Consider the following 26,665-nt stretch of genomic DNA (forward strand, 5'->3'; position numbering starts at 1 on the left):
AAAAAAAAAACACAGCAATGATTACAAAATTGCAGAATGTTTTTATTTATTTATTTTAATGAAAGGTGAAGTTTAATGACAGGTCCACTTTCTCTTCCACCATGTGGGACTTTCTCTTTGTAAATATTTATCTACAAATTTATAAATAAGACATGTATTATATAAATAATAAATATTTATCTGCAGGATCCTTCCTCTTCCTTCCCATGTCCTATTTTTCACACTACAGCATGCTGCAGCTTTAATCTGCCGGATCTCTTTTCTCTACACATTAGAAGGCGGTTAATCATCCTCCTTCCAGATTCCATGCAGTCCTGATAGATCAATAATGCTGAAAATGTCCAGCGCTTTGCCGTCGGCAGTCGTTTGTCCCATTAGTCACAATGTTTCATCGAACGTAAAAAATAAGAAATATCTCGGGTATGTTTTCATCCTTCAGATTCTCCGGGTGACACTTGTGATGTTTGTGACTCAAAACAAATTCTTTTCAGTAAAAGTTGTATTGTTTCTATTGGACAATCTACAGAATGATGTGTATATGAAATGTATCAGAAGGTCAGGATAAGAACTGTTATGTAATTTAATATGGATTACCATCATTCAGTATTGTGTTTACTATGAAGTGACCGGCCTGCGGTCCTCTCCGTGTACGGACATCCTATACTTACAGAAAGTGAATACTGGTCGCTGTGAGTAACTTCTCATTGGTAAGGAATTATTGCTCTAGGTACTCTTTATTAACTGCATTTTTTTTTTCTGTCAGTTGTTTTCTTTTAAGGGGTTTTCACAATCCCTGCACTGGGTTCCAGGGTCTAAACACCAATTGTTACCATTATGAGGGTTTCCCACTAGACTTGTACTAAGTTCCTGGGTCTAAAAACCTGCTGTGCCCATTTATGAGGGGTTCTAGCCATCCCTGTGTGGAGTTCCCAGGTCTGTACACCTCCTGTGCCCATTAAGAGGGGTTCCCACCATTCCTGTGCTGAGTTCCCGGGTCTGTACACCACCTGTACCCATTTATGAGGGGTTCTCGCCATCCCGGTGCTGAGTTCCTGGGTCTGTGCACCGGAGTTCCTGGGTCTGTGCACCGGAGTTCCTGGGTCTGTGCACCGGAGTTCCTGGGTCTGTGCACCGGAGTTCCTGGGTCTGTGCACCGGAGTTCCTGGGTCTGTGCACCGGAGTTCCTGGGTCTGTGCACCTGAGTTCCTGGGTCTGTGCACCTGAGTTCCTGGGTCTGTGCACCTGAGTTCCTGGGTCTGTGCACCTGAGTTCCTGGGTCTGTGCACCTGAGTTCCTGGGTCTGTGCACCTGAGTTCCTGGCCCTGTGCACCTGAGTTCCTGGCCCTGTGCACCTGAGTTCCTGGCCCTGTGCACCTGAGTTCCTGGCCCTGTGCACCTGAGTTCCTGGGCCTGTGCACCTGAGTTCCTGGGCCTGTGCACCTGAGTTCCTGGGCCTGTGCACCTGAGTTCCTGGGCCTGTGCACCTGAGTTCCTGGGCCTGTGCACCTGCTGTGCCCATTATGAGGGATTCTTACCATCCCTGTGCTGAGTTCCCGGGTCTGTACACATCCCGTGTCCATGATGTGGGGTTTCCACCATCTCTGAGCTGAGTTCCTGGGTCTGTACACCTTCTTTGCTCATTATGAGGGATTTCCACCATCCCTTTGCTGAGTTCCGAGGTCTATACATCTGCTGTGTCCATGATAAGGGATTCTTACCATCCCTATGCCAAGTTCCCTGGTCTGTATTCCTGCTGTGCCCATTATCAGTGGTCCCCACTATCCCTGTGCTGAGTTCCTGGGTCTGTACACCTGAGTTCTGGGTCTGTACACCTGCTGTGCCCATTATGAGGGAGTCCCACCATCCCTGTGCTGAGTTCCCGGGGTCTGTACACCTGCTGTGTCTATTATGAGGGACTCCCACCATCCCTGTGCTGAGTTCCCGGGGTCTGTACACTTGCTGTGCCCATTATTAGGGTTCCCACAGCGCTCATTATGCTGAGTTCCACCACAACACATTGGTTTGGATTGTGTGGAGCGCCTCAAGTTTGAAGGGTCCTTCAAGGTGACTGTAATGTGAGGAGAGGGATGGGTATGGTGGGAGGGTTGGTTGGGAAAATGATGACTGGCCCTAAACTAAAATGCAGAAAAATAGCATTGTTCTAGTGCTGAGATATTATTGGCCCTCCACCAGATACATTTATCTGGAGTCATGCTGGGCCAGAAACCTGTCCTCTCACCATTTCATACAATCCAATGCGCCGCATCCATTTTCTGCTGCGTTTACAGGGACATGGTTTGCTGTGAGTGTGCTGGGTGCGGCCGTGTCGGTATTTATATAAGCCGTGTGTCAGAATGCAGCCTGCAATGTGCTCTTAAATTCCATTCATAAATGCACTGCTTGTAAACCGCGTCCACACCCCGCCGGCTCCGCACACCTGAAATCGGCCCTCGCTCTCTTGCCAGACAGGTCTGTGATCTTATACAAAATATATTATAATGGCGCCTCCTAGTGATTAAATCATATTTATTAATAACTGTGGGGACAGCAGCCATCAATTTTGGTAAGTACCAAACCTATAATAAATGTATTAATTTTGAAGCCCTGTTTTTAAAGCGTGAATGTGAACTCCTAAAGAGCTGCGTAGTAATCCAAAAAAATCACAATGTAATTCAATTGTAAAACCTAGATACAAAATGTCACACAACAATTGGAATGTCCATAACACAATCCTCGAATAACCAATAGTGAGAAGTGCTCTGGGTTCTCCTTGAAATAAGTGCCTAAAAGTGGTGCTCCTCCACCCGTGAACAAAGGTCCACTCACCAAATGGCTGAGGACCTCTAAGACCCAACTCGACTTTTAGTAGACTTTCTTGTCTCTGAGAGAAGCTTGGATAACCTCCAGTATGGGCCAGCCAGCAATACTGGGCTGATAATAAGAATGTAGCATACTTGTTCTCCAGGAGAAGGTAAAGATGACCAGAGTTCCCCAAAATATAAAAGGGGCCACTCACCCAACTTACTTTTAGTAGACTTTCTTGTCTCTGAGATAAGCTTGGATAACCTCCAGTGTGGATCAGCCAGCGATACTAAATTGCCCCCTGGGCTGATAATAAGAAGGTAGCATACTCGTTCTCCGGGAGAAGGTATAGATGACCGGAGTTCCCCAAAATATAAAATAAAATGGATAATCGCGCAATACGTTTTTTTTTTTTTTTTGTTTATAAAAGAAGTTAAAAACCATAAGTAGTGCACTTAGATATTTATGTGCCTGCAAGCGGCACCCACTTGTACAGCTTGGTTTGTCTGGAAGGCCGCTCAGTTCCGGCGTGTGTTCCACCAGGGTGGAAGTGACAAAACTGGAAGTATTACCGCTGTAACCGACCTCACTGCATTTCGCAATCAGCGTCATCAGGAAGTTGACGCAGAAACTTCCTGATGACGCTGATTGTGAAATGCATTGAGTTCAGTTATAACGGTAATACTTCCAGTTTCGTCACATCCGCCCTGGAGGAGCGCACTATTCCTTCCACTGTCACCAACAATGGGGATAAAGGGGATCCCCATTGCTGCACGTCCAAACATGTAGTGTAGTGATGGAAGAAACCACCTCAGCCAAAGTGTTACGCTTTGCTCCCCGGAGCTTAACCACCCACTGACACCAATGATGGGGCTATATTTTTCCGGCTTACACCAGATGTCGGTAACTAATTCTCCTATTGAAACCAATAAAAGGACACCATTCCTTCCACTGACACCAACAGTAGGGCACTAGTCCTCCCACTGACACCAATGATAGGACACTATTCCTCCCACTGACACCAATGATAGGACACTAGGCCTTCCACTGACACCAATGATAGGACACTAGTCCTTCCACTGACACCAATGATGGGGTACTATTCCTCCCACTGTCACCAACAACGGGGAAAAAGGGGATCCCCAATGCCGCACATCCAAGCATGGAAGAGACAACCTCAGCCTGGGTTCCAGCCAGGCCATACACCCAACCTGTTTCACTGCGCTCCCTGGAGCTTAACCACCCACTGACACCAAGGATAGGGCAATAGTCTTTCCGCTGACACCAAGGATGGGGCAATATTCTTCCCACTGACACCAAGGATGGGGCAATATTCTTCCCGCTGACACCCAAGGATGAGGCAATATTCTTCCCGCTGACACCCAAGGATGGGGCAATATTCTTTCCGCTGACACCCAAGGATGGGGCAATATTCTTTCCGCTGACACCAAGGATGGGGCAATATTCTTGACTGACCACCAAGCCAATGGCATTATTTCTCTAGCGCTCATCGACAGACGTAGTCCTCGGTGATACACCACCTTCGGGTTATGTTACCTCCGCAGGAGCAGGACTAGACAGGAAATTAAAAAGCTCTGGCCACACCCTAGGGGCAGTCCCAGAGGGTATATCCTCTCTCTCTCTGCCTCAGCAAATCAGTTATTTTCTGTCTAGTTAGGAGTAAGGACCTAGATACCTTGCTGGGATCTTAGGTCCTGGCAAGAAATTTTTTTCTAAAAGGATTTTTGGACAGCTTTTTTTCTCCAGTGTTCCTGTGAGATCTTCAAGCAAGAAAGCTGAACTGGGCGACGGGCTGGATGTTGAGATCCGGTGGTCACCCCAGTTCAGCCTACGAGCGCGTGCAGGCCATAGCTCCGCGCTGAGTCGGCCGCGACAAAGTCCCATTAAAGGACTGAACCCGCGAGTTAAACGTCTCGCTGAAACGCCAAAGACCATGAGTCACGGCGTCTGTATCGGTCGACAGCCCTCCCGCCCCGGTGGAGAGGGGTACTGTCAGGAGTTGGTGCCCGCCTGGTTCCGGTATGGTGAGTAGTATGTTCCCCCTGTTTTCCCTGACGGGTTTTGTGGTGAACGCGGGCCCCTCTCTGTATGGTAAGAAAGAGTTTCCTTCTATCCTATAACATGTCACAAATCCTCCTACTTTGAGTGTGATTTTATGTGTGCAAAAGCCAGGAGGCTTGGTTTGGGAGCTAACTATCTATTGTATACATGTTTTAAAGATGTAATCTGTGGCATTCTGGGAATCTTATGGGTTAAGTATAAGCTACCTACCAGTCAGAAGCCATGGACATGTAGACTGCCTTCCAAGTCAGATCTCCAGCTAATAGCAGGCCTCCCGAACGGCCATGCGGTCCGCCAGGGCCGGTACCGCCAAACACGCCATATCCCCATGCAGAGAGAGTGTTGTGTGCCTGTAGCACACCGCTAGTCAGCACAGGCCGCCGCCATTTTTTTTGCTGGATCGCACGAGCCGCCATTTTGGCGTAGCCTCGTGTCTCCAGCATGGGGGCGGCCATGTTTTAGGTGATTCTACACCTCGTGGAGCTTGGGGGAGGCGCCGGAAGGCGTACAGAGGGGCGGAGCCGCCTCCTTTCTTCCTGGGCAGCCAGCCAAAAGACTTCCTGTTTGTCTAAGACAGCGCTGTAAGCTGTTGCAGTTCAACTCTGAACATCAAGTGGTGAGCCTGGGGGTCTATCTCTCTCTCTCTCGATCGATAGGGATCCCTAGCAGGTAACACTAAGGGGTTTTTTGTGGCGCTGAGGGTCAAAAAAAAAAAAAAAAAAAAAAAAAAAAAGTTTTTTTTTTTTTACTTTGAATTATATCATCCAGGAAGTAACTGGAGTTATTATGGACCCTGCCACACAGATTCCCCCACCTGTTTCCCTCGAGGGGGCCTCGGGACCCGCCGGTGTACAGAGTATAGAGTCATTTACAGCTATTTTGGAGTCTATGGTGGCTCGGGTGGAGGCGGCCTGTCAGGGACGGGGGTCAAGGAAGCGACCCCCGCCTACCCCTATACTATCTGACACCTCTGACTCTGATTCAGAGATGGTCACTGCAGTTGCAGGTTCCTCTGCAAGGGCTGCTATCCCAGGTAAAGCCCCCTCAGACAGTGAGGAGGACGCTTCTTCTCCTGCTATAATTCAGGAAGAAGCATTGGTGGACGCACTAGTTGTGGCAGTGCAAGAAACCTTAAAACTTGAGGCTTTACCGGCAGAGGTAACTGAAACAGAGAGGCCTTTTGGGACTAATAAGCCCATCAAGACGGCGAAGGCTTTTCCTGTACCTAAATGTTTTGGAAATCAGATTAAAGGAGAATGGGAACATTCTAAACATACCTTTACTATTTCCAAGCGTATTGCTAGACGCTATCCGTTTGAGGAATCCATCATTAAGAAATGGACGGTACCACCAGTCGTGGATCCGCCTATTTCCAGGCTGAATAAAGCCACGGTTATTCCAGTGATGGGCGAAGATGGTACGCCAAGATCTTAGGGGAAAAGATATTCCCCAGGAGACATCTGATTTGATAGAACAGATCATACAAGGGCTACGGTTTATCTGTGACGCAGCCTTGGACACTACTCCCTTGTTAGGGCATGCATCTAAGTTAGCAGTGATCCTCAGACGTGTGCTGTGGTTAAAATGCTGGTCAGCTGACCTAGGTTCCAAAAAGACTTTGACCAATCTCCCTTTCCAGGGGAATCGTCTATTTGGAGCCAACCTAGATGAAATCATTAAGGATGCCACTGGGGGCAAGAGTACTTTTTTGCCACAGGCTGCAAAAGCTAAGGAACCTCGCAACAAGCGAGGACCTTTCTTTACCGCCCATAAAGGACGCCCGGCTGGTACTTCCGGGAAAGGCAAGACTCCTCCAGGAGGGTTCAAGAAGGGCTGGTCGGACAAGCAGAGGACCAACCCAGCCAAACCCGAAGTAAAGGAGTACACAGCCTGAAGGTGCGCCCCCACCCAATTTCAGGGTGGGGGGACGTTTTCACCGGTATTCAGGACATTAGATCGAGCATCAACCACTACTACCGGTGCGATTCTTCCCTTCCAACATTTTAGTACAGGAAGCGGTAGCTACCGTTCCCTGTATAGATCTTTTCCTTTACCTTTTCCTAAGATTAGTCCCGATACCTCACAGGAATCGGATCTGATTGACCAGATAGGCCAAGTAGCCTCTAGTCGGGTGACTTCGGTCCCTGAGGTTCAACCAGAAAAGATCACCTTGCTTGATAACTATCAGGTATCTGATAAATGTGTGGGAACAGAAAACGATCAGACTTTCTCGGATGGTCGGGGCCAGATACCTCTAGGGACGCCTGGTTCAGATCCAATCAGCGCCAGTGGTCCTAGAAATTCTAGGCTGGCCTCTTCAAGCCGGCCTGGCCGACTTGGACAGGTTAGTCGCAGACGTTCCGTGGGAACTTCGTCTCAGGGAGTGTCTGTAGTCTCAAGGACCTATTTACCTTCGTGCTTTACAGTCGCTGGTTTTAATGGCCTGGCCATTGAGACCCAAGTACTGAAGGACAGAGGTTTGTCTACTTCTGTCATTCCTACCCTTATTAAAGCTAGGAAAGCGACTTCCAGCAAAGTCTATTATCACACATGGAAGACTTATATTGCGTGGTGCGAATCTTTAGGATTTCCTCCACGTACCTATTCGGTGTCTCGAATATTGGCCTTTTTGCAACAAGGGGTTGAGCAGAAGCTAGCCTTGAGCACCATCAAGGGTCAAGTTTCAGCATTAGCAATCTTCTTTCAGAAACCTTTAGCTACCAAATCCTTGGTGCGGAATTTCATCCAGGGGGTGCGGCACCTGGCTCCTCCAGTCCGCGCGCCCTTACCGCCCTGGGATCTTAATTTGGTTTTGTCGGTTCTACAGAAACCTCCCTTTGAAAACATCAGGGAGATTCCCTTGCTTACTTTATCCCAGAAGGTGGTCTTCTTGGTGGCTATTACTTCTGCTCGCAGGGTGTCAGAACTGGCTGCATTATCATGCCAGTCCCCATACCTAGTGATTCATAGGGATAAGGTAGTACTTCATCCTAAGCCATCTTTTCTTCCTAAGGTGGTTTCAGATTTTCATCTGAATGAAGATATTGTACTACCTTCCTTGTGTCCTCAGCTCAAGCATCATCGGGAACATGCGTTGCATTCCTTGGATGTGGTTCGGGCAATCAGGGTATACCTGAAAGCTACGGAATCATTCCGTAAGACGGATTCACTTTTTGTGATCACGGATGGCCCCAGAAAGGGTTTGCCTGCATCTGCCGCGACCATTGCCAAATGGATTAGACAAACGGTGGTACAGGCTTATTCTATTAAGGGTCAGAGTCCTCCGTTCCCTGTTAGGGCGCACTCCACTCGAGCGCTCAGTACTTCCTGGGCCTTTCGCCATCAGGCGTCAGTGGTCCAGGTATGTAAGGCGGCCACTTGGTCGTCGGTACATACCTTTACTAAATTCTATAAAATTGATGTGACGGCATCGGCGGATGCCTCATTTGGCCGCAAAGTTTTGCAGGCCGCAATTTGAGGAGACCGGTGGTCTACCTCTAAGGTTTTTTTCTGTTTGAAAAATTTTTTTGTTGAGTCTCATCATTAAGGATGAGCATTGTAAACTTCTAGTTGGCACCGGTTGGGCCTTCTAGATTGGGATTTGATTTCCATTTTCCCACCCCTCAGTGGTGATACTGCTCTGGGACGTCCCGAAGGTGGTGTATCACCGAGGACTACGTCTGTCGATGAGCGCTAGAGAAAAATGGATTTTTGTAAAATCTTACCGTAAAATCCTTTTCTCTTAGCTCATCGACAGACGTAGTCCCCGCCCCTCTGTTTTGGAGTTGGGTTGGGTTAAATTCTCTAAGCACTGCTTTTTCACATAACTGATTTGCTGAGGCAGAGAGAGAGAGGATATACCCTCTGGGACTGCCCCTAGGGTGTGGCCAGAGCTTTTTAATTTCCTGTCTAGTCCTGCTCCTGCGGAGGTAACATAACCCGAAGGTGGTGTATCACCGAGGACTACGTCTGTCGATGAGCTAAGAGAAAAGGATTTTACGGTAAGATTTTACAAAAATCCATTTTTACTCCCACTTGTTACAGTCCGGCCCCCCATAAAATTTGAAGGGCAGTAAACTGACCCTTTGTTTAGAACGTTTGGAGACCCCTGGTTCAAACTCATTCCGGCTTTTCCACACTCACCTCAACAGATACATTTTTCTTTATAAATGGACTCAATTTATTTGGACTGAATTTATTCGGTCTTTCTCACAACAAATAATTATATTGAGGATACATTGATCTTGTGTATTTCAAAGCGCGGAGGCCTATTGATAAAAAAAATGATTGGTAAATGATCACATGACCCGTGTTAGATCCTGCCCAGTATCTGTATGCCGTACAACCGTTGGAAGTCGGCATTTGATGGTGGAGGAACAGAAATGGGACGTGATGATATTCCAGTCTGTAGTGACGAGGACGATACCATTTTCTTTTTACTCTAATAATGGTGATAACCATTGCATGGGGTGGGATTTTTTGGTGCTGATGAAAGCAGTGTTAGGGGTCAGGGTGTGTACGCCGTGAATGTAATCAGACGCATTTTGCAAGCCAGAGGAATTTTCTGATTTCTCTCTCAGGCGTTTGCATAATACTGAATACTGTTTATTCAGCAGAGCAGCAATTAGGAAGAACTGTAACAATTCTTCTCCAATCCTAAGTAAATATTTTATAACAGCCGAACCCGACACCTCTCGCAGACTCTCCAAGTTGATGATATTTCAGGAATATTGGCGTGGTTCAAATAAACCGGCATCTCCACTTGTTAATAGGCAGCGTGAAAAACACCGGTGCTATATTATATATGGAGATGGCCATAAACTTGGAGAGCCAAGACAAGTATGGCGCCTCCCTTGGCTGGTTTGCTAAAGCGAAGTACTGTAGTCTAGTGAGGGGGCCCCCATTTGTAGAACAGTGGAGGCAGGAGAGGAGCAAAATAGAGACCACACCAGGTATGGTTGGCTAGGGTTTTCAATTGTTTTGTTCCTTGAGAGCAGTTTGAGGTTGTTCCCCATAGTCACTGGACCATCGCCCCAGATGAGACAATCTACTGTGACTATGGGCACTTTAAAGTTTGTAGGAAACTGGAGGCAGGAGGGGAGCCAAATGGAGACCAGACCAGGTATGGTTGTCTAGATTTTCCAATTGTTTTGTTCTTCGTAAATAGTTTAGGGTTGTTCCCTATAGTTATTGGACCATCACCCAGAGTCAGACAGTCCTCAATGGTTATGGGCTCCATAACTCAAGGCATTAATCAGAATTCTTTCAAACAGAAACAGAGCAGTTAAGCTGCCTTTGTTTGAAAGTTTTAGAGTTAGCTTGCTTTGAAGCACACCCAAATAATAAGCCTGTCTATTGGGTGTAGCAGTAGTGGGTTGGGGATGAATGAGGGTTGGATGCAAAAAACTATCCAGGTAGGGCAATCACTTTTTTTCTTAACCACTTAAGCCCCGGAAGATTTTACCCCCTTCCTGACCAGGGCCTATTATGCGATTCGGCACTGCGTGACTTTAACGGACAATTGCGCGGTCGTGCGACACTGTACCCAAATGAAATTGATGTCCTTTTTCCCCCACAAACAGAGTTTTCTTTTGGTGGTATTTGATCACCTGTGCGCTTTTTACTTTTTGCGCTATAAACAAAAAAATTGTGACAATTTTGAAAAAATAACGATATTTTTCACATTTTTTTTATATGAAATTCCCCCCCAAAAAAATGTAAAAATCAAATTTTTTTTTAACATTTTAGGCCAATTTTGTTTTCTGCTACATATGTTTGGTAAAAAAAATCGCAATAAGCGTATTTTGATTGGTTTGCGCAAAAGTTATTGCGTTTACTAACTAAGGGAAAGATTTTTGTCATTTTTATTGTTTTTTTTTTTAACCAGTAATGGCGGCGATCTGCGACAAGTGGCTGGACTTTCCAATTGTTTTGTTCTTCGTAAATAGTTTAGGGTTGTTCCCTATAGTTATTGGACCATCACCCAGAGTCAGACAGTCCTCAATGGTTATGGGCTCCATAACTCCAAGCATTAATCAGATTTCTTTCAAACTGAAACAGAGCAGTTAAGCTGCCTTTGTTTGAAAGTTTTTTAGAGTTAGCTTGCTTTGAAGCACACCCAAATAATAAGCCTGTCTGTTGGGTGTAGCATTAGTGGGTTGGGGATGAATGAGGGTTGGGTGCAAAAAACTATCCAGGTAGGACAATCACTTTTTTTCTTAATAAAGGGATATAGAAACTTAAGACAGGAGGTGTTGTAACGTCATGAAATGTACTGCATATTGCTCAGCTAGTGCAGTCTCCAAACTTTGGCTCGGGGGCCAGATGTGGCCCTTTGCTTGGTTTTATCCAGCCCTTGGTGTACTATCGCATCCACTCCTACCAACACTGGCGCATAATTCCTGTCATGGACATCAACAGTGGGGCATTCTTTCTCCCCCAATGACACCATCAAAAGGGCACAATCCCTCTTATTGATACCAACGATGGGGCACAATTTCTTCCATTGACACCAAAAGGCCAATATTACTCCCACTGACACCAACAATGGGGCTCTATTCTTCCCACTGACACCAGCGAAAAGGCACAATTCCTCCCACAGACACCAACAATGGGGCAGCATTTCTTCCATTGACCCCAATGATGGGGCACTATTCCTCCAACTGACACCAACATTGGGGCACTATTCATCCAACTGACACCAACATTGGGGCACTATTCCTTTCACTGACGTCAACAATGGGGCACTATTCCTTTCACTGACGTCAACAATGGGGCACTGGTCCTCTCACTGTCACCAACGATGGAGTATTGTTTACTCCCACTGGATGCCAGAACATGTTCTACTCCCGCTAGTCCTAGTCTGGCCCCACTAAGGTCTTAAGAACAGTAAACTGGCCCTTTGTTTAGAAAGTTTGTAGACCCCTGAGCTAGTGTAATGTACATGCATATAGTAGGGATGCACTGATCCGATATTAGGATCGGATATCGGCGCCGATACTGCCACAATAGCTGGATCGGGGATCGGTAAAATTAACTGATTCATGGGCTGATCCGGTCTTGCTGAGTCCCGGCTCAGCCATCCCTTACTTGGTGTAGTAGTAGTATGGGATGGGAGCTGCTACTTCCTGTATAGGTCCGGCTCATAGGCAGAGTGATATCAGATGCACTCCGCCTGTGAATGGAGGAGCCATAAACATGAAGCAGTGGCTTTGCTCTGTACTGCAGCCGCATGCATATTGTGTATGTGGGTAGTTCCGGATCGGTATTGGTATCGGTATCGGCAGATACACAATGCCAGATATCGGTATCGGGACAAGAAAAGTCGGATCGGTGCACCCCTAGCAGATAGTGTTACATAATCCCCATTCCTATCCTCAATGGTTCTTGCTATGGGACCAATGGTATCTGATTTATACGAACCGGAAAGATCCACCCTAGTTTTTGAGGAGAAGACGACTTCCTAGAGGTCACCTATCCGAAATCTATGAACAGATTGAAAAAAAGTCAAGTGTGGTTGACGCAGAAGTCCACCGAAAATCTAAAAAACTTGGGAACAGTTGCCAGGGGGAAGGGGAATCGTTTTACCTTCTTCTGGGCTGAATCTGCTGAAGCTTGAGGGTCTGGCCCACGTGGAAGACTTCTGTCTGAGAGTAGTATAGTATTGGGTGTTCATTGCCTAGGATCATCATGACTTTCCAGCTTTATGCTGACCACCCTTATGACTAGTTTCAGGATAGTTCAACCGATTTTCCCTAGTTTTCAACCTAGGACAGTGATGGAGAATCTTGGCACCCCAGATGTTTTGGAACTACATTTCCCATAATGCTCAACTAAACTGCAGAGTGCATGAGCATCATGGGAAATGTAGTTCCAAAACATCTGGGGTGCCAAGGTTCTCCATCACTGACCTAGGATGTCAAGATGACCCACCACCAACACTTTGTATCATTTAGTTTATAGAAACTGTTCCTGTGTGTACCAGCATCAGACACTATTGGCCCTTGGTTGGCTGGCTGTGTACTTTGGGTATAATAGTTCCTCTGGAGCCAAACATCAATTTAATAATTTGCTGGGAATTTTAGTACATTTTGTATCTGGTTAGTTGGAGGTACGGGTTAATAATCTGTCTTTTGTATCTTTCTCCAGGTCCCGTCTCTCCCCTCCCTCTGGTGTAGAGCCATGGCACGACGCTCCCAGAGCTCCTCCCAAGGAGACAACCCTTTGGACCCCAACTACCTCCCCCCGCACTACAAGGAGTATTACCGTATCGCCATTGATGTCCTGACTGAAGAGGGACCCACAGGCTATGAGCGTTTCATCACTGATGAGGGGGCTCCTGACTTTCTATGTCCCTCTGAGGTTGAACACATCTCCAAAAATCTTCAGAAACCCCCGGAGCCCACCCAGGAAAGCATGTACACCGACCCTACATACGGCACGCAGGATGATGCCGATGGTTCCTCTGGGACCTACTGGCCCATGCACTCTGATACCGCTGCCCCAGAGCTGGATCTTGGCTGGCCCACCATCTTTGGATTTCAGGGGACGGAGGTGACCACACTAATACATCCACCACCTGCGGAAAGCCCCACCATCAAAGAGGAGGTGCGCAGGATGATCCGTTCTGCCCAGCAGGTAGGAAAAAAGTATAAAAATAAAATTCATTAATAACCACTTTGTCCATGTTTAAATACTTTCTACATGAGTGTAGCATGGAGTATAAACCATCTTCTATAAGAAAACCTTCCATCAGCACAAGACTCTAGAACAATGAAGGCATTTCAATGTGATCCTGATGATACTTGGGATCTGGGGATCTTAGGAATTCAGTGCTTTGCAATCCATGGAGTACACAGGGAATTCCAGGAGGAGAAAGAGCAAAGCAAGAGAGAAAGGAGATGCCCACCCGGTATGTACAGACTGAAAAAAGGGGCTTGTCATAGGAGGTGGTACTTTCACATCTTGTGTATGAGGGTATAAATGTGAGCCTATGCCTTCAAAGAGACTGAGGGTAAGAAATCAGTAAGAGAAGGACATGCAGGTGATGCCACTCTGTTTAGAGAGTTTGGGGGCCCCTGTTCTAGTCCAATAAAAGGGCCAGTTTACTGTGTTTCAGATATTAGGGGGGCTGGACTGTGGCCGGTTAGTGGAAGTCAACAATGCCTCGAGATTGGTGGTCAGTAGTAGTAAACAATAGTTGCATAGTTCCTGTGGTCAATAGGAGGAGGAATAGTGCCCCATCATTGGTGTCAGTGGGAGGAATAGTGCCCCATCATTGGTGTCAGTGGGAGGAATAGTGCCCCATCATTGGTGTCAGTGGGAGGAATAGTGCCCCATCATTGGTGTCAGTAGGAGGAATAGTGCCCCATCATTGGTGTCAGTGGGAGGAATAGTGCCCCATCATTGGTGTCAGTGGGAGGAATAGTGCCCCATCATTGGTGTCAGTGGGAGGAATAGTGCCCCATCATTGGTGTCAGTGGGAGGAATAGTGCCCCATCATTGGCGTCAGTGGGAGGAATAGTGCCCCATCATTGGTGTCAGTGGGAGGAATAGTGCCCCATCATTGGTGTCAGTGGGAGAAATAGTGCCCCATCATTGGTGTCAGTGGGAGGAATAGTGCCCCATCATTGGTGTCAGTGGGAGGAATAATGCCCCATCATTGGTGTCAGTGGGAGGAATAGTGTCCCATCGATGGTGTCAGTGGGAGGAATAGTGTCCCATCGATGGTATCAGTGGGAGGAATAGTGTCCCATTGATGGTATCAGTGGGAGGAATAGTGCCCATCATTGGTGTCAGTGGGAGGAATAGTGCCCATCATTGGTGTCAGTGGGAGGAATAGTGCCCATCATTGGTGTCAGTGGGAAACCTAGTGCTCCATCATTGGTGTTAGTTGGAGGAATATTGTCCCATTGATGATATCCATTGGAGCAATAGTGCAATATTGTTGTTTATAGTGGGAAGAATCATGCCCAATCATTGGTGTCAGGGGGAGGAATAGTGCCACATCATTGGTGTCAGTAGGAGTAATAGTGCCTCATCATTGGTGTCAGTGGGAGGAATAGTGCCCCATCGTGGCAGGAATAGTGTCCCATCATTGCTGTCAGTGGGAGGAATAGTGCTCCATCATTGGTGTCAGTGGGAGAAATAGTGCCATATCATTGGTATCATAGGGAGGAATAGTGCTCCATCATTGGTGTTAGTTGGAGGAATAGTGTCCCATCGATGGTATCAGTGGAAGGATTAGTGTCCCGTCATTGGTGTCAGTGGGAGACCTAGTGCCCCATCATTGGTGTTAGTTGCAGGAATATTGTCCCTTTAATGATATCTGTGGGAGCAATAGTGCAATATTGTTGATGGTAGTGGGAAGAATCGTGCCCAATCATTGGTGTCTGGTGTCAGTGGGAGGAATAGTGCCCCATCATTGGTATCAGGGGGAGGAATAGCGATCCAATGTTGGTGTCAGGGGGAGGAATAGCGATCCATTGTTGGTGTCAGTGGGAGAAATAGTGCCCCATCATTGGTATCGATGGATGACATTTATGCCCCACTATTGGTGTTGGTGGGAGAAATGTTGCCCTAAGGGCCTGAGGATTAAGGTAATCAGTAGCAGCATAGACAAAACATCGCTTAATCCCATCTATTTCCTGAAAAATGCATGCTTACAGACTATTGCATCACTAACCTCTCTAGAGATCTGCAGAACATTGCTCCATATCATCTTACGCTTGAAACATAATGAAACATTCTACAAATATTCAATCCACAGCACATTATGTCCTATCTCCCTGCTGATATACAGTTTGTTTGTTCTGCAGATTATTCCTTTATTGGCCTCTAGAAATCTAGAACATTGCTCCATCCCATCTCCCTCCTGACAGACCCATATTGATATATTATACAGATTATCCCACCACTGACCTCTCTGGAGATCTGCAGAACATTGCTCCATCCCATCTCCCCTCTACTATATACATACTCTCCATTTCTGCAGATTATTCCTTTACTGACCTCTCTAGAGATCTGCAGAACATTGCTCCATCCCATCTCCCTCCGGACAGATACATATTGATATATTCTGCAGATTATTCCTTTACTGACCTCTCTAGCGATTTGCAGATCTCCGCTTGGATTGTCTTGTCTTATCTTTGTTCCTGTGGCTGCATGTTGGCTGGTAGAAGGTAGATTCCACTTTCATGGTTTTGAAAACGTTTACGGTGCTTCTCTCTCCCGCATCCACTCTGTGTTCAGTATTCATCGTATTATTCTCTCCATTCTGTTATATTGTATTCTTTATGTGTTGTTTGTAGATATACACTATATTGTCAAAAGTATTGGGACGCCTGCCTTTACACACACATGAGCGTTAATGGCATCCCAGTCTTAGTCCGTAGGGTTCAATATTGAGTTGGCCCACCCTTTTCCGATATAACAGCTTCAACTCCTCTAGGAAGGCTGTCCACAAGGTTTAGGAGTGTGTCTATGGGAATGTTTGACCATTCACAGCTTATGATTCTGTACCTCTCACCCTCTGTAGAAGGGGTGAAGGCTGTAACCGGGAAAAGGGGGAAGGCTGTAACCGGCCTGAGGAAGAGGAGTGGGAAAGGGGTGGTTGATTCTTACTTGTAAATCCCATACATTGAGTTGGCCCACCCAACCTATAACAGCTTCGACTCTTCTGGGAAGGCTGTCCACAAGGTTTAGGAGTGTGTCTATGGGAATGTTTGACCATTCTTCCAGAAGCGCATTTGTGAGATCAGGCACTGATGTTAGAAGAAAAGGCCTGGCTCGCAGTCTTTGCTCTAAGGCTACATTCACACCTGAGCGTAGCGTTTTCGAGCGTTTTTTTACCGCAATTTTTACTGCGATTTACAGGCGTTTCTACAGGTGTTTTTAGATTGAATAGAGACCAATGGAAAACGCCTGTAATCTGCCCAAAAAGAAGCTCATGTACTTTTTTGAGCGTTGGGCGTTTTGATTACAGCGTCAAAACGCTCAGATGTGAACAGGGGCCATTGAAATGAATAGGATTTGTCTTGTTGGGCGTTTTGAGAGCTGATCCTAGAGCAGAAAAACACCCCCAAAACGCCTACATGTGAACGGAGCCTAATTCATCCCAAAGGTGTTCTATCGGGTTGAGGTCAGGCAAGTCAAGTTCCTTCACCCCAAACTCACTCATTCATGTCTTTATGGACCTTGCTTTGTGCACTGGTTTATATAATTTGGTGGAGGGGGGGAATATGGTGTGGGGTTGTTTTTCAGGGGTTGAGCTTGGCCCCTTAGTTCCAGTGAAAGGAACTCTTAAGGTGTCAATTGGACAATTTCATGCGCCCAACTATGTGGGAACAGTTTGGGGATGGCCCCTTCCTCTTCCAACATGACTGCACACCATTGCACAAAGCAAGGTTGAAAAAAGACATGGATGAGCGAGTTTGGGGTGGAGGAACTTGACTGGTCTGACCTCAACCCGATAGAACACCTTTGGGTTGAATTAGAGCGGAGACTGTGAGCCAGGCCTTCTCATCCAACATTCGTGCCTGACCCCACAAATGGGCTTCTGAGGGGACTTTTGTTACTGATAATGTATGGGATTTACAAGTAAGAATACACCACCGCTTTCCCTCTCCTCTTCCTCAGGCCGGTTACAGCCTTCCAACTTTTCCCGGTTACAGCCTTCCCCTTTTTCCCGGTTACAGCCTTCACCCCTTTAACAGAGGGTGAGAGGTACAGAATCATAAGCTGTGAATGGTCAAACATTCCTATAGACACACTCCTAAACCTTGTGGACAGCCTTCCCAGAAGAGTTGAAGCTGTTATAGCTGCAAAGGGTGGGCCAACTCAATATTGAACCCTATGGACTAAGACTGGGATGCCATTAAAGTTTATGTGTGTGTAAAGGCAGGTGTCCCAATACTTTTGGTAATATTGTGTATCTGTAGCGTTTGTTAGCTCTCATTTCCTTTTCCTCTCCCGTTGTTCCTGTATTTGTATCTCCTACAATGTCATTGTTCAGCTTGTGTTTTTCAACGTGAGGAAAAGGCTAGAAGGTGCTGGACTTCAATAAAGTGGTTGTAACCCCTTAGCCAGTGAAGTGAGTGGCCTCAGGTGATACAAAGTGGAGTTCAGCTTGTGTTTTTCAACACTTCTGCTGATGTTGACCAGGGGAGGATTGGGCCAGGGGGCAGGGGGGCAATTGCCCCCCGGGCCGCTCTGATGTTCCATAAAAAGGCTGCACCGCTTCTGCCACAGACATGCCTAAAGGATTCCTGGTGAAGAGAAGTAAAAAGTCCCTGCCGCTGACCTACTGAGTGCAGGATGAAGACAAGGCTAGAGTGCAGGCCTCCCCCTAACATGGATGGTGTAAACTGTGTCTGAGCAGAGGCCGGTTCCATGCCCCACTGAAGACTCTCCTCCCCCCAGGCAGCCCCAACAGAGCTGTCCCAGTCTCCCCAAACTGCCCCCTGCTGGCTAGTTTAGAAACCCAGATTCAGCCAGTGAGTAGAGAATACCCAGAGTGGAGCTTCAGCCTGGAATGGGGGGTCAGGAGGAGGCCAGGAAGAGGAAGAGTGGGAGGGGGGCCGAGTTGCTGCACAATGGGCCTCTGGTTTGTACTTGTCCAGTGGGCTGAAAGTTGCCAGTCAGCCCCTGATGTTGACGCCATATAAACGCATATAATGATAATAGATCAGTGAGGGCGAACCTTGGCACCCCAGATGTTTTGGAACTACATTTCCCATGATGCTCAACTACACTGCAGAGTGCATGAGCATCATGGGAAATGTAGTCCCAAAACATCTGGGGTGCCAAGGTTCGCCATCACTGTAATAGATGATCGCGCTGTCAGCTCCTGCCCCTGGCCGACATTTGATGGTATCAATCTTCCTCTGCAGGTCATTGCAATCGTGATGGACATTTTCACCGATGTGGACATCCTCTCCGACCTGCTGGATGCAGCCGCCCGCCGTGTTCCCGTCTACATCATCCTGGACCAGATGAACTCTGACCACTTTCTGGACATGGCCAATAAGTGTCGGGTCAACCTGAACTTCGTAGAGGTGAGCCCCCACTATCCCTCCCCCCCCCCCCCGTCATACATGACCCCTCGCTTTATACAGACCAGATCTGTGTGTGTGTGCTGATTTAACTGTAGGATGGGCAGATGACTCCGCTCTAGCTGTCAGAAGAAACACAGCAACCTGTGCAGTTTTGGATGGAGTGGGGAAGGGTTAGAACTGCTGTCAGGCTTTTGTTCTGATTGGGGGGTTCTCTTGATGTCTCAGTGACCACCATTATTAGGATAGGAAGTTTGAAGTGGCTCCCCAAGGATAGACAACCATGAAAACTTGAGAGCGGTTGTAACCCTTCCCCACTCCACCCAAAACCTTGTCCACTCAAATGATTGCTCTCTTTACTTATATAATTATATAATATTATATTACAAGTATGTGAATATGTTAATTTCTGAGAATGCCAAAAGTTCCTTCAGACCAGCCAGGAGCTCTGTGTTGGTCACTCGTCCCATACATGGCCTGATTGTCACCAGGGATCCTCAGGAGCTCCATGTTGGTCACTCGTCCCATACATGGCTTGATTGTCACCAGGGATCCTCAGGAGCTCCGTGTTGGTCACTCGTCCCATACATGGCCTGATTGTCACCAGGGATCCTCAGGAGCTCTGTGTTGGTCACTCGTCCCATACATGGCCTGATTGTCACCAGGGATCCTCAGGAGCTCTGTGTTGGTCACTCGTCCCATACATGGCCTGATTGTCACCAGGGATCCTCAGGAGCTCTGTGTTGGTCACTCGTCCCATACATGGCCTGATTGTCACCAGGGATCCTCAGGAGCTCTGTGTTGGTCACTCGTCCCATACATGGCCTGATTGTCACCAGGGATCCTCAGGAGCTCCATGTTGGTCACTCGTCCCATACATGGCTTGATTGTCACCAGGGATCCTCAGGAGCTCCGTGTTGGTCACTCGTCCCATACATGGCCTGATTGTCACCAGGGATCCTCAGGAGCTCTGTGTTGGTCACTCGTCCCATACATGGCCTGATTGTCACCAGGGATCCTCAGGAGCTCTGTGTTGGTCACTCGTCCCATACATGGCCTGATTGTCACCAGGGATCCTCAGGAGCTCTGTGTTGGTCACTCGTCCCATACATGGCCTGATTGTCACCAGGGATCCTCAGGAGCTCTGTGTTGGTCACTCGTCCCATACATGGCCTGATTGTCACCAGGGATCCTCAGGAGCTCCATGTTGGTCACTCGTCCCATACATGGCTTGATTGTCACCAGGGATCCTCAGGAGCTCCATGTTGGTCACTCGTCCCATACATGGCTTGATTGTCACCAGGGATCCTCAGGAGCTCTGTGGTGGTCACTCGTCCTATACATGGCCTGATTGTCACCAGGGATCCTCAGGAGCTCTGTGTTGGTCACTCGTCCCATACATGGCTTGATTGTCACCAGGGATCCTCAGGAGCTCTGTGTTGGTCACTCGTCCCATACATGGCCTGATTGTCACCAGGGATCCTCAGGAGCTCTGTGTTGATCACTCGTCCCATACATGGCCTGATTGTCACCAGGGATCCTCAGGGGCGGGTCATGGACAGTCAGGCTGGGGAGGAAAAGGCTAGAAGGTGCTGGACTTTATTAACCATTTCTGGACCGGAAGGATTTGCCCCCTTAATGACCAGGCTATTTTTTGCAATTCGGCACTGCGTTACTTCAACGGAAAATTGCACCTGTGATCCTTCTATATAGGAACACAGGTCTCTATGATCATTTCACAAGTCCCTCCCCATACAGTTAGAAAACACCCCCTAGGCTCACCCTTAGGTTAACCCCTTCCCAGCCAGTGTCATTATTACAGTGACAGTGCATATTTTTAGCACTGATTACTGTAGTAATGTCACTGGTACCCCCCAAAAGTGTCAAAAATGTCAGTTAGGGGTCCGATCTGTCCGCTGCTATGTCGCAGAACGACACCATTACTAAAAAAAAAAAAATAATTAAAAATGACGTCAATTTTTCCCCTAGTTTGTAGACGCGATAACTTTTGCGCAAAGCTATCAAAATACGCTTATTTTTTTTCACCCCAAAAATATGTAGCAGAATACAAATTGGCCTAAAAGGATGCCAACATTTTGATGTTTAAATTTTTTTTATTGGGAATGTTATATAGCAGAATGTGAAAAATATTGTGTTTTTTTTTGTTTCCCAAAATTGTCGGTCTTTCTTTTGTTTATAGCAAAAAAAAAAAAAATGAAAACCGCACAGGTGATCAAATACCAGCAAAAGAAAGCTCTGTTTGTGGGGGAAAAAAAGGACATCAATTTTATTTGGGTACAGCATCGCACGACCGCGCAATTGTCCTTTAAAATAACGCAGTGCCGAATCGCAAAATAGGGCCTGGTCATTAAGGGGGCAAATCTTCCAGTCCAGAAGTGGTTAAAATGAGCTCATTGAGATTTTTTTTTACCAAAAACATGTAGCAGAATACATAATCTGGATCAATTGGAAGACTTCCATTTTATTTGGGTACAGCGTCGCACGACCGCGCAATTGTCAGTTAAAATAACGCAGTTAAAAAAATTGCCTGGTCATGAGGGGGGGTGAATTTTCCGGAGCTGAAGTGGTTAAGCTCTGAAGCGCAGACCTTGGAAACTTGCCCCCCCCCTCTTTTTTTTCCTCTTATGGCCCCCCCCCCCCTCCCTTCCAAGGCCTCGAACACTGTACCAATAAATGCTGCAGGTTCTTTTACTGCGGCTATTTCCAGTCGTGTCTATAAACAGAGCGGCTTCCAATCATTCCTCTGACCGCCTTCCCTGGAAGAAGATGGGACTGGATATCTCAGGGAGAAGAGTGACCTGCACTGCTGAGCCTGACTAGGGGGGAAAGAAGCTTCTATCTATCATAGGAACCCCGAAGACCAGATGGCCCATTGAGTCCGATACCTTCAACTTTCTGTGTCAGTATAGATCTATGTTAGGTCCAAGCAGTGATGGGACAAGGTCATCTTGAGTCCAGGGCAAATATACCGAACTGCGCCCCCCCCCCCCCAAGGTGTATGAGCATTGCGTGTCAGTGAAACCCCCCCCCCCCCCCCCAACAAATCAAGCACTAATCTGCATGCTTACATAGATTTCTCTCCTCCCAGTACAAATCAGCCCTCCTGCCAGCACAAATCTGCACCCCCCCCCCCCTTCAAGCTCAAATCCTCTCTCTCCAAATCCCACGATCGTTAGAGCGAAAGCAATAATTCTATCCCTAGACCTCCTCTGTAACTCTAAACCGGTAACCTGTGAAATGTTTTAAAGCGTCGTCTATGGGGATTTTTAAGTACCAATGTTTGTCGCCATTCCACGAGCGTGCGCAATTTTAAAGCATGACATGTTGGGTATCAATTTACTCGGCGTAACATCATCTTTCACATTACACAAAACAATTGGGGTATATATTGTGTACGTATGTGTGATTTTTTTTTTTTTTTTTCCCAAAAAACTTGCGTTTGCAAAACCGCTGCGCAAATACTGTGTGACATAAAAATTTAAACAATCGCAATTTTATTCCCTAGGGTCTCTGCAAAAAAAAAAAAGTATAATATTTAGGGGTTAAAAGTAATTTTCTAGCAAAAAATACTGATTTAAACTTGTAAACAGTGCCAGAAAAGTCCTGGTCAGCAAGTGGTAAGGGATCTTCACCCTGCCTATCCTAACCACTTAAGCCCCGGAGGATTTGGGTGTTCAAAGACCAGGGCTTATTTTGCGATTCGCCACTGCGTGAATTTAACGGACAATTGCGCGGTCGTGCAAAGCTGTACCCAAATGAAATTGGCGTCCTTTTTTCCCCACAAATAGAGCTTTCTTTTGGTGGTATTTGATCACCTGTGCGATTTTTTTACTTTTTGCGCTATAAACAAAAAAAAGCGTAATTTTGAAAAAATAACAATATTTTTCAAATTTTTTTATATGAAATTCCCCCCCAAAAAAATGTAAAAATCAAAATTTAACATTTTAGGCCAATTTGTTTTCTGCTACATATTTTTGGTAAAAAAAAAATCACAATAAGCATATTTTGATTGGTTTGCGCAAAAGTTATTGCGTTTACTAACTACGGAAAAGATTTTTGTCATTTTTGTTGTTTTTTTTTTTTTTTTTTTTTTTAACGAGTAATGGCGGCGATCTGCGATTTTTTTTTTTTTTTTTTTTTTTTTTTTTTTTTGCGGGACTGCGACTTTGCGGCGGAAAGATCGGACCCCTGACTTGACATTTTTGACACTTTTGGGGGTACCAGTGACAATACTACAGTAATCAGTGCTATACATATGCACTGTTACTGTAAAAATGACACTGGCAGGGAAGGGGTTAATTTTATTGGTGATCAAGGGGTTAAGTGTGTCCCTAGGGGCGTGATTCTAACTGTAAAGGGGCGTGGCTTGTGATGTAACCACAGAGACATACGATCCTACATAGCAGGATCGTATGATCTCTGCAGTTACACCAGGGAGAATGACAGGCGGCTTTGTTTACTTCAGCCGCCTGCCTTTCTCCCTCTCCAGCGGGAGATCGCGAGTGGCCGGCGGACATCGGAGTCGCCGGTCACTCGCGCAGGGATGTCCCTGAACGAGCGGGGGCGGGAGCAAGCCTCCGGCGGCGCGCGCTCGACCCCTGCAGGCTCCTGGGCGAGCGACGTAGCACTACGTCGCTTTGCCCAGGAGGGGCTGACCGCCGCAGTAAATATACTGTGGGCGGTCGGCAAGTGGCTAAATACAGTATAAAATCCCTAACGCTTATCCCAGTATTTGCATCATATATCTCTTACTAATATGGGATGATGGCACTTGCCAAAACAACTCCATATGTGTATATCCGCTCCTGGACTAGTGACGTACCCGTACCGTTTTTTCGGAGCCGGCGGTCGCCTCTCTTTTTAACCACTTAAGACCCAGGCTTATTTCTGACACTTTTTGTTTACAAGTTAAAATCAGTTTTTGTGCTAGAAAACTACTTGGAACCCCCAAACATTATTTTTATTTATTTTTTTTAGCAGAGACCCTAGAGAATAAAATGAGATCGTTGCAATATTTTTTATCACACCGTATTTGCGCAGCGGTCTTCCAAACGCAATTTTCTTGGAAAAAAATTCATTTTTTTAAATTTAAAAAAATAAGAAAACGGTAAAGTTAGCCCAATTTTTTTCTACAATGGTAAAGATAATGTTATGCCGAGTAAATAGATACCCAACATGTCATGCTTCAAAATTGCGCATGCTCGTGGAATGGCGACAAACATTGGTACTTAAAAATCCCCACAGGCGACATTTAAAAAATTTCTACAGGTTACCAGTTTAGAGTTACAGAGGAGGTCTAGGGCTCAAATTATTGCTCTCGCTCTAACGATCGCGGCGATACCTCACATGTGTGGTTTGAACACCATTTACATATGTGGGCGGGACTTGCGTATGCGTTTGCTTCTGTGCGCGAGCTAACGGGGACAGGGCGCTTAAATTGTTTTTTTCATATTTATTTATTATTATTATTATTATTATTATTATTTTTTTTTTTAAAACATATTTTTTGATAATTTTTGTTCCTATAACAAGGAATGTAAACATCCCTTGTAATAGAAATAAGCATGACAGGACTTCTTTATTGTGAGATCTGGGGTCAGAAAAGACCTCACACCTCAGAACTACACTAAAAAATAAAAAAAAATTAAAAAAGTGCTGAAAAAAATCAGCTCTTTAAACCAGTTGCTAGGAGACGACATTTGACGTTGTTCTGGTCCTCCAAGACCTCACTCAACTTCCTGTCTCTGAGGTGCGCTGACCGGATCGTTTTCCCCGCTGCCGGCAGGGGAGGACTGGGCCAGGGGGCAGGGGGGCAATTTCCCCCTGGGCCACTCTGATGCCCTGTAAAAAGGCTGCACCGCTTCTGCCACAGACATGCCCTAAAGAATTCCTGGTGAAGAGAAGTAAAAAGTTTCTGCCACTGACCTACTGAGTACAGGTTGAAGACAAGGACAGAGAGCAGGCCTCCCTCCCCAGCAGGCCCGGACTGGGACAAAAAATAGGCCCGGGCATTTTGGACTGAGCAGCCCAGGAGGGGGGCGTGGCGGGGGCGTGACGGGGGCGTGACGGGGGGCGTGACGTTCGTCGGGATGGTTGATGACAGGATTTAATGTTCCAGGATGTGTGGATTCGATTACGGTACCTTTTTTTTAGTTTAATCTGACAGACTGGGTCCAATTTAGATCAGAGCTGCCATATGATGCTGTTTTTTTTGTCTTACTTTAAATCCTGTTTTGATGGTTGAGTCCTAAAAATATTATGAAGCAGCGCAAGATGAGGGTTACTCTAATCAAGGGGTAGACAACCTTTTTGGGCACAGTGTGCCGAAAAATGTTATCAAAGAAATTAGGAGTGCCAGATACATAAAAAACAACTGTCAACGTCATATAAAGTAACTGCTGTAAACCGCTTGAATAATAGTAAGAAATCAAGTGAGCTTTGCACCTTCACACATCAGATCACCCCAATTCCTGCACCTTCACACCTCAGATCACCCCAATTCCTGCACCTTCACACCTCAGATCACCCCAATTCCTGCACCTTCACACATCAGATCACCCCAATTCCTGCACCTTCACACCTCAGATCACCCCAATTCCTGCACCTTCACACATCAGATCACCCCAATTCCTGCACCTTCACACCTCAGATCACCCCAATTCCTGCACCTTCACACATCAGATCACCCCAATTCCTGAAACTTCACACCTCAGATCACCCCAATTCCTGCACCTTCACACCTCAGATCACCCCAATTCCTGCACCTTCACACCTCAGATCACCCCAATTCCTGCACCTTCACACCTCAGATCACCCCAATTCCTGCACCTTCACAAATCAGATCACCCCAATTCCTGCACCTTCACACCTCAGGTCACCCCAATTCCTGCACCTTCCACCTCAGATCACCCCAATTCCTGCACTATCACACCTCAGATCAGCCCCAATTCCTGCACCTTCACACCTCAGATCACCCCAATTCCTGCACCTTCCACCTCAGATCACCCCAATTCCTGCACTATCACACCTCAGATCACCCCAATTCCTGCACTATCACACCTCAGATCACCCCAATTCCTGCACCTTCACACCTCAGATCACCCCAATTCCTGCACCTTCCACCTCAGATCACCCCAATTCCTGCACCTTCACACCTCAGATCACCCCAATTCCTGCACCTTCCACCTCAGATCACCCCAATTCCTGCACCTTCACACCTCAGATCACCCCAATTCCTGCACTATCACACCTCAGATCACCCCAATTCCTGCACCTTCACACCTCAGATCACCCCAATTCCTGCACTATCACACCTCAGATCACCCCAATTCCTGCACCTTCACACCTCAGATCACCCCAATTCCTGCACCTTCACACCTCAGATCACCCCAATTCCTGCACCTTCACACCTGTTTTAATGTACCCGCCGCAAGTATAACATTTCACACCGTGCCATGATTATTTCATGCCCTCCGAGCATGCGCACTTGTCAAATTCTTTGATGTTCAATTAGGTATCCGGGGCTCTGAGCATGCGCACCGCTGCGCTGCTCAGATGTTTCATACAGGAAGTGACGAGGGTATGGTTTCTTCACGGGGTATGGTTTTTTAACGTTACACCGGCAGAGGATCAGATCAGATCGGTCAGCAAAGATACCTGGAGATGACAGGGAAGTGAAGGGCTCAGTTTTTACACATAGTAGCGGTCAT

The 26,665-nt window shown here is 46.7% G+C and overlaps 1 protein-coding gene across 1 annotated transcript in view; it reads left to right on the top strand.

Annotated features, from left to right (window-relative positions):
* FAM83H (family with sequence similarity 83 member H) overlaps window positions 1-26,665 on the top strand; it is a 130,258-nt gene that overhangs the window by 84,848 nt on the left and 18,745 nt on the right. The window contains exons 2-3 of the mRNA XM_082257584.1: window positions 13,033-13,521; window positions 18,774-18,938. Coding sequence (XP_082113710.1) covers window positions 13,066-13,521; window positions 18,774-18,938 — 621 coding nt within the window. The 5' untranslated portion in view covers window positions 13,033-13,065. The remainder of the gene's footprint in view (window positions 1-13,032; window positions 13,522-18,773; window positions 18,939-26,665) is intronic.

Source organism: Pelophylax lessonae (assembly GCF_965119305.1).
Source record: "Pelophylax lessonae genome assembly, chromosome: 5".
Lineage (NCBI taxonomy): Eukaryota > Metazoa > Chordata > Amphibia > Anura > Ranidae > Pelophylax > Pelophylax lessonae.